At 33.1% G+C, this 8957-nt stretch overlaps 1 protein-coding gene across 3 annotated transcripts in view; it reads right to left on the bottom strand.

Annotated features, from left to right (window-relative positions):
- Positions 1-21: 21 nt before the first annotated feature.
- The window catches only part of LOC117114494 (axoneme-associated protein mst101(2)-like), a 31011-nt gene continuing 22075 nt past the window's right edge, over positions 22-8957 (bottom strand). For all 3 annotated transcript variants that reach the window (XM_033258163.1, XM_033258162.1, XM_033258161.1), the window contains 3 exons: positions 4964-5175; positions 3510-3682; positions 22-2492 (listed from right to left, as the gene is read on the bottom strand). In XM_033258163.1, coding sequence (XP_033114054.1) covers positions 2092-2492; positions 3510-3682; positions 4964-5175 — 786 coding nt within the window. In that variant the 3' untranslated portion in view covers positions 22-2091. The remainder of the gene's footprint in view (positions 2493-3509; positions 3683-4963; positions 5176-8957) is intronic.

Consider the following 8957-nt stretch of genomic DNA (forward strand, 5'->3'; position numbering starts at 1 on the left):
ATGACACGCTCGATATGCAAACACATTACACAGCTTTTAATAAGTTTTAATTTCAGACATGATTTGAAATCAAATGTATTTAAACATCTGATATATATGAAATTTTTGACTATTTTAGTGATTAAGCTACACTTTTAATGCAGTATATACACCTGCTTAAAAGAATCTGGCTCATTGTAAGATATTTATCTTTTACTCTCTCTATTTTTTTTTTTTTTTGGTGTAGGAGGAATGGAAGGATTGTAGCTGGTAAAAACTGCAGAATATAAAAATCATCTTCTTTTAATTATCATATAAAGGTGAATACCAACTGCATACTTTAGACATTTTTAGCCCAAAATATTTATCTGAAATATTTTAATTATGTACATGATTTTCATAAAATTTAGATCTACTAATTAGGTAACACACATTATTAAAATATTACTATCTGAATACAATTACCATATTTATAACAGATTGCTGATAAAATGGTTGGAATGAAGCAAATATGGATGACATAAAAATATATATCTATACAAAATTTTATAGACACAGTAGTAATAAATTACATCATCACTTCACTATATACACATGGTTTTCATACAGCAAATATAAGTACATTATAAACAGCATAAATGCTTATTGCTGGTAAAAATAGTAGGAATGATGCCAATATGGATCACATACAAACACTATGCAAACATTACAGCTACATTATGTATACTGTAAAAGTATCACAACAGTACATAAACACAGTATTAATACAGTGCATACCTGTACAGTATAAACAGCATTGCATATTGCTGGTGAAAATAGTTGGAATGATGCCAATATGGATCACATAAAAACAGTATGCAAGCATTAGAGATACACTATGTATACTGTAAATCACTACAGTACGTAAACACAGTATTAATACAGTGCATATACATTACCAGTACATTATAAACAGAATAAAAGCTTATTGCTAATGAAAATAGTTAGAATGAAGCAAGTATGGATCATATAAAATATAAATCTATTAGAAATCTATACACACATTATCGATATAGTACAGCATCAGTACCGATATACACACAGTATTTATATAGCAAATGTATCACATAAACAGCTTGGTATAGCAGGCAAATATGGATCACATAAAATATGCTTATACAAATCTAGGCACTTTACCAATATGGACAGAAAGCAGAGTTTGTAGAATCCATCTTCCCACTTAAGCCTCAATCGCACTGGATTAAATTTTGGGAATATGTAACTGTCATCACGGTAAACATTTCTAGGGGAAATGTTACCGTCAATCGCACTTGGACTTTTCAACTCGGTTAGTTTTCCCGAGTAGTGTAAAATTAACTATTGAGGGCGGTACATTTTGACCCGTAACATGACCCGTACTGACATGACCTAAAGCCTTCTGATCCCTTGATCTGTATCGCCAACATCATGAGAGCCTAGAATTTCTCCTTCCGATATTTCAGGCCTAGCGAGGCCTAAAAAATCAAGAAATGTCCTTCCATGCCATACTTACTATTTAAGGGAAAGTAACACATTAGAAAATAATGGTTTGTGATCAACTAGTCGAATAGTACGATATTAGTACGATCAATACAGCACAGTAGTATAAAATTTGCACGAAAATCGAAATGTACACATCAATAAACCAAAGCAATGAGAAGAAGCAGGTCAACTAATTATATGCATGCGCCAGTGCTTCACGGAGCGATAAAGGTCACCCAATTAACAATGAGGCTCGGGATTCGGTTAATTTTAACCGACCTGTGGCTGTTCGCATTGGATTTTCCAGGCCGGTCAAAGTAGCTCGGTAGGAATTCCTGAGTAAATTTCACTTCTGAAAACTAACCGGCGGCGACAGTCAAGTTAACCGAGCGGGACTATCCGCACTGGATTTTTTCGGTCAAACTTACCGACAAGACGGTTACTTTTACTGAAATAAATCCAGTGCGATTGAGGCTTTAGACACAAATGCATAACCACAATCTAACAAATCAAATATTTTTTTTTTTTTTTAACCTAAGAAGCGCAGCATACATTTATGTACTTCAGTGCTTCAACTGTTGGTAACATGGAAAAATATTAAGATTTGGACACCTAAGTATATTCCTCTAGTTCTTTTTTCAACCATTCTGGTGGGTCGATTCCCAGAGCTTCAAGTAGTTCGTAGTAAGAGAAGGTAAATGCTCGAGTCATCTCCTGTGAGTGAGCCATAATGTTGGATTCAGACTGAAGTAATCTGTTGAATTGTAACCTAGCTTCTAATTCCTTTTGTTCTTTTAACTTTAGTAACATCAATCTTTCAGCTTCCTCCTGTGCTATTCTTGCTTCTTCTTCTCTTCGTAGTCGTTCCTTCTCAGCAAGCTCTTTTTGCAACAGTTCCTCCTCTTGTTTTCTCTTTTCATATTCTAATCTTTCTTCTTCTGCCATTGCTGCTAACATCTCCTCTTCAGCTTTTCTTCTTTCTTCCTCTTCTTTTCTCTCCTTTTCTGCTTCCTCTGCAGAAATAAGAAATGGTTAATGTTCATGAAAATGCATCAGTGTTAGTTAAACCGTGCTTGAATTTTAAAACGCTTTGATTCTAACAACAAAATACTTGTTGCAGACTCACTTCATTGCTGAGGAATGAAGTATCATCTGCAAATTTTGGAAGTATGAATTTAATTTGTTTTTGGAACCAAAATTTTTGAAATTCAATCAAGAAATGTTTAAATTTGTATTCATCAAAATGTATTCAGTTTTAACCTGAATTTTTATATACCAAAATCATCATCACCATCAAAACCAACATCATTACCTCTACCGTGATTACCACCATTATCATTATTAATACCATATCAATATTAATACCATCACTATCATTATTGGCTTTTTCTGTAGGAGCAGAAAAGTTTTTTCTTCTGATTTTTATTTCTATCCTCTTTTCCTGTTTTTGCACAGGGTTTTTCTGTCCATCACTTTCTTTGCTTGGATCTTCTTCAAACTTCGTGAAAGCTAAGACATATATAAAATATGTGCCTACTTATTTTACGAATTTTGAATGATGAATCAGAAATTCTAAAACCTTTCTGTTAACATAATTACCTTTGCAGCTATAGTTAATGTCTCACTGATGTCAAGTTGATTCCCATGTTTATTTTTCTTTATGATTATATTTTTGATTTTCATTTATATTTAGTTATAATATTTTTTTTATTTTTTTTTATTTTTTACTTTCATGTAATGTTAACATCAGTTATTATTATGGCAATGAGGGAAAACCTTATCTTCTGTTTTACAAACATACAAAGTCTAGTTACCCATTATCATTATAGTAAGATTCTCCTCTCTTACCCTCAGTAATTATTTATGTATATTGTGTCTGTTAATATGATTCAGGAGGTTAACAAATTATTTCATAGCAGCCATTCCTTTTGAGCTTACACATGCTTAGACAAGAATGCTACTAACATAATTTCAATTCTTAATACAAACTATGTGAACACTTATGTACATATATTTCCTTATAATCCTACCCTTCTTTCTGAGTTCTTCCTCTCTCTTTTTCCTCGCCATTTCATTCATTTTTCTCTGACGCTCTTCTCTTTGTTTTCTTTCTCTCTCCAGCGCTAGCTCTGCTTGTCTCTTCTTTTCGAGTGCAGCTTCTTCTTTCTTCCTCTTTTCCTCTATTTCACGTTCTCTGCGTTGTCTGCCAATACAGGAAGGAAAAAATTGGAATTTAAGTATAGTACTCTATAAATGTACTATGCAAAACAAAGAAAGTACTTTCATGAAATGACCTTAAGGAGAGATGTAATTTTCCTAATTGCCTCAACTCACAGAGAAGTAGTTAAGTTACATGTAATTCAGCACAGAATGAATGCAGTCAAGAGAAGATTCGTACCTTACCAGGTAACAATGTCTTGGCATTTGTAAAACACATAATACATAGTCTCTGTGCCTTTGCAAGTGTCTGAACAAAAAGTAAAGGATGAAAAAAAAAGGAAAAACACACCAAAGCATGTACAAGAACAAAAAAAATAACAGCTGTGGAAAGTTGAGTTTTAAGCCTTATATTAAATTTGGACAGACTGCACAGGTTGAATGTTTTAAGACAACTGGCTTGCCAGAGTTGACCCACCTGGCATAACCTCTACATCACATGCACTTATGGCAATTATATTCAACACTTTTTTGTAGGCTCACAATTAAATAATTCATCCATGTAAGTTTAAAAATAGTTCACATAATGCGACTGGCAGCCATGAAATAGCATAATATCTACAGTCAGTCTACCAGATTGGCGATCTTTAACATATACACTCAATGAGCTATGTCAACCACACAACCCTCCATTAACAGTGGATATGGTTGATATACTGTACACAGAGGTTAATGAACAAAGTCAATTCCATTATCGATATAGCCAAAACAATTGTCACGAAAAATGCAGACTCGTTATAGTTCAAAACCTTTGGAAATTTAACGAGAAACAAAAGAAAGCCATGTAGGTGACTCATAACAGTAACTTTAAAATCAGTGGCATTTATAGAATATGAAAGTCTATCCCTTGCATTTGCAAATTTAATTGCAATATGAGACTGTGTCATTTTATGCATATTAAATTTTGTAAAGGTCATAAAAATAATTTCATATTTGAGAGACTATACTATCTCAACAAAAATAAATAAGGATGATATCCAAAAAAATATAATTAAGTTTTTTGATTACACTGATGACGATGATGATGAGGATGGTAAAAACAAAAAAATGTCAAAAATAAAGATATCCATGTTTTCTTATAAGCAAAATATGATAGTAAAATGAGCATTATTAATTTTTTTTATTACAAATATTTTATGAATATACAGTATTCTCGAACTTTTCCCATAAGTATATTTTGTATTACAATAAGCTATTATTAATCACACTGTATGAAAAAACCAAAAAACAAACATAATATATATTTTTTGATAAATGATATATGTACCTTATTTCTTCTTCTTTTCTCCTTCTTTCTTCCTCAAACTCTCTCTTTAATTGCTCACGTCTTTCTGCTTCTTCTAAGGATTTCCTCTTAGCCTCGTCGCGTTCTTTTCTTTTCCGCTCTACCTCTTGTTTTCTTCGCTCGGCTTCTGCAGCACGTTTTGCTTGCTTGGCTTGACTGCGTGATATGCTCTGTGGCCCTTGGCTTGTCGAGTCCTGCATTCAACATCAATCAAAATCAAGTTATACTCAATCATTTATATTTTACATATTTTATTAAGATCTGATCATGTTCACTCGGTAGAATTAAACTGTGGTGATTTGTAAAGTCAGTAAACCTAATGTAGCATAAATTTACAAATCGCATGATCAGGCATGAGAGTAGTTTTATTAGTTAAGAAGATCAAGATTTGATTCTGAACAAAAAGAAGGGCTTTTCAAATACCAAGGTTAAATGCTACAATTCTGGTTAACCTTCCTATTTCTCCATGCTCCAATATAACAATGAGTGTTCAAGATGAAACATACAGTATGATGGATTTGAATACATGACTCTATCATTAAAAGGAATGAATCTAAACAACCAAGATCCAAACCCACTTCGAAAATAACAGGATTTAAACCCAGGACCTTGTGATTGAAAGGCAAGCATCTTAATCGACCAAGCTACAGCTCACGTCAACAACAATGCATGATTCGAACCCAGGTCTTTCACATAAAAAGGCAAGCATCTTAATCAACAAGCTAAAGATTCACTCCAATCAACTCAGTTATTACTACAGTATAAAAACATTGTGGAATTTCAACTCAGGACCCTACACAAGCATCCTAAGGCTTAATTTTTTTAAAGATCATCGGAGGAGGGCGGAATAAAAATAAAAAGTCTTGCCTAATCAACAATTTTTTCTCCTTGTACTGCAAATTTTAGGCTGAGACACGTTTTTTACTTTCACATTCAACAGCAAGGTTAATCATCAGTTACACTATTAAACTATGTAATTTTTGTAATTAGACATGTTTAAAATGAGGTCTCTACTCTATGACTGACTGTCGTGTAGTATTTAACCTCTTCTGATCTGTAAAATTCTTATAATAAGACAAGCAATGGGTTTCTGGATATTTTACACAATCACCAAGGATTAATGGCTTTCACTCAAATTGATATCAACACCAGAATTTCATTGTTTATTTGTTACATTTGGTAAGGATAAAAGTGCTTAAGTTATGGATTGCCAGACTTGGATACATTTTGTCAGACCCCTGGTCTGTGGCATTGTCATTGCTCTACTAAACCATAAAATAATAGGAAAAGTAAGTATACTTCAATGACGTAAAAGTGAAATGATGAAAGGGTTACATCCAGAAGAAGTCTACTAAAAAAGTAAAGGAACTTAAAATTATCTACAATTTCTACTTGAGAGTGACTTATATACAACAGGATGTTATTTGTTTTCCTAAAATTAATGATAAGTTCTTTTGTTTTATTAACATTTAATATTAGTTTATTTTCGTTACACCAGCGTATTATTTTATCAACCTGTTCAATATTGTATCTCATATCATACTTTGTAAGTCCTGCATTTGTAGTATTGTCAGCAAATTTAACCATGTAACAGTCTGCATTATATACTACTAAATCATTAGCATCTGATGAAGAACAGAAAGGGCGAAAGTATGCATCCTTGTGGTACTCCCATGACAACTACTGCTTTGTCTGATACAATATTTCCAATCCTAACATGTTGTGACCTGTTACTACTCTGGCATAACCCCTTTAACCACTGCGACACAGTAATAACAAAATGAAGTTTATACATTTCACCATAACTACTGTTTGATATTTTTATACATTACTTTATTACAGTGATTACAGCGGATGACAAATCCATAATTCAGTGATACGTTCACCTCTCTATTTGTTAATTGGGCCAAAAGCTATTATCTTCTTTCCCGCATTAAATTACACACAAGTAAATGTAAAAAGCTTAGGCTTATTTATAGCACAACACAGAATTCAGCTTAGCTGCCTCCCTCGCTCAGTGATTAAAGTGCTATGTTATAGCTTCTCTCAATAGAATATTCTTAAAGACCATCATTCAAATTTTGCACATGACCACATCATGTGTCAATGTTCTTTTGTGCATATGCCCCTTAAATAGTCTATGACCTGATTTTTGTTTTTGTTTATATGACCAATAAATATTTTTCTCTATCTCAAGTCATTTCAGAGCTTCTATGAGAATGCATGTATTAAAACTGGTCAATCAAGTGCTATGAAGCTGAGTCGTCTCTTACAGATGCATTTACAATCACGTCATGTCAATTTTGCCCTAAGAGATGAAACTTTCAAACACGATAAATATTTTATTCACAGCCTTGTTGCTAACACACAGATATTCTAGCGACCTGTTTACATGCAAAAACTGAAATGAATTCACTATATCACCTTTTACCCCTCTAACTCTAAAGACCAACTCAGACAGCGTCGACCGACGCAGCCCGACCCGATTTATCGTCGGGGACAGTCTTAAGCACACCATCGCGTCTGCGTTCAACTCACACACACCCGACACGACAACAAATCGCGTTGGGCTGCGTCGGCCGACGCTGTCTGAGTTGGCCTTAACATCAGTGTTTTTCAAAACCTTGAATCCTAGGGAAAATGTGCATAAATTCCTATAACAGTATTATTATTTGCAGGACTTCGACACAGATCCCTGGTATTAGAAGCCAAGCACTCTAACTACAAGTTTGTATGTAGTGCTACATTACTTATTACAGACTTACTGTAGATATGAGGAAATATCATTTTTAATGTAATTTTGTGCTACATTCAATCCAACACACCACGTGACAATAAGGCGTAATTAAGAAACCAAGGTCAGCTCAGTAATTTAGTGAACAATTATTCCACCCACAGTTTCTATGTTAAGCCAGAATATACAGTATGGCCATATTAATTGTACTTCATTGAATGTATACATGCAAATCTAATTTAATTTATTTATACTTTAATACCATAATGCAAGTCATAACTAGCCAATAAATTATTTTTTCATTCAATGTAGGCTAAGTTTAGTAGTCTTGTAGATGGTACATGAAAATATTATTTTCATGTACATTCATTTTTTGTTTGCAGTGGTTATTACAGTCATAAACCAAATTCCAATTCTGATTGGATATTATTGTCCTAATCCATACATACAATAACACATGTATATCGGAACTGTTTTTAGTTTTAATTAAAGGTTAAAACTGTTTACTGCATTTTTTTGTTGTTGCTGTTGTAAAGCGCACTGAGGCTTTCCTGTGCGAAATGTGCAGTAAGAGTGGCCCTATTATTAAGACTGGTGTAACAATAGCCACTGCCTTTTTTGTTTTTCTTGTTGTGTAGACTTTAATTATGTGTCTAGCATGTTTTTTGGTCTATAATATTTTTTCCATAATTTGTTTATGTATTAGTTGCTTGTACATGACGCCAGTGGTGGCACCCAAGAACCATTATAAAAAAAAAAGTATATGATCAAAGAAATTTACATATATGTTGGGTGGGGAGTAAAAACAGTTGCACATGTGTTTTGACTAAATATAATTTTAGCCTTCCCTAAACCTGAACAATAGTTATAATGCAAAAAATGGCATAGGTTCCAAGTATGCATTACAGCCTAAAACAATTAATAATGAAAAACTGTAATCCTATGCCATTCCTCTCTATTTTTAAATCTTGGATTCATTACTCTCAACAAAGTGAAGAAGCAAAGCTGACAGGAAAGAAGACAAACTCATCCATTAAATAAGCATATTACTTACACTAGGTTTGGCAGAATGACAGCTGTAAAGGTTAACACAGAGATGCTTTCTTTCCAAATGCAATACACAAATTCAATAACCATCATTTTTAATTTATCATTTTCCTGAGTACTGTATTGTTATTTACATATACACTATATATAGACTCTGTAATACTACAATCAGGAAAAATAATTTCAATTTTTTAT

Source organism: Anneissia japonica, unplaced genomic scaffold (assembly GCF_011630105.1).
Source record: "Anneissia japonica isolate Jap-2015-1 unplaced genomic scaffold, ASM1163010v1 scaffold1374_len1023071_cov147, whole genome shotgun sequence".
Classification (NCBI taxonomy): Eukaryota; Metazoa; Echinodermata; class Crinoidea; order Comatulida; family Comatulidae; genus Anneissia; species Anneissia japonica.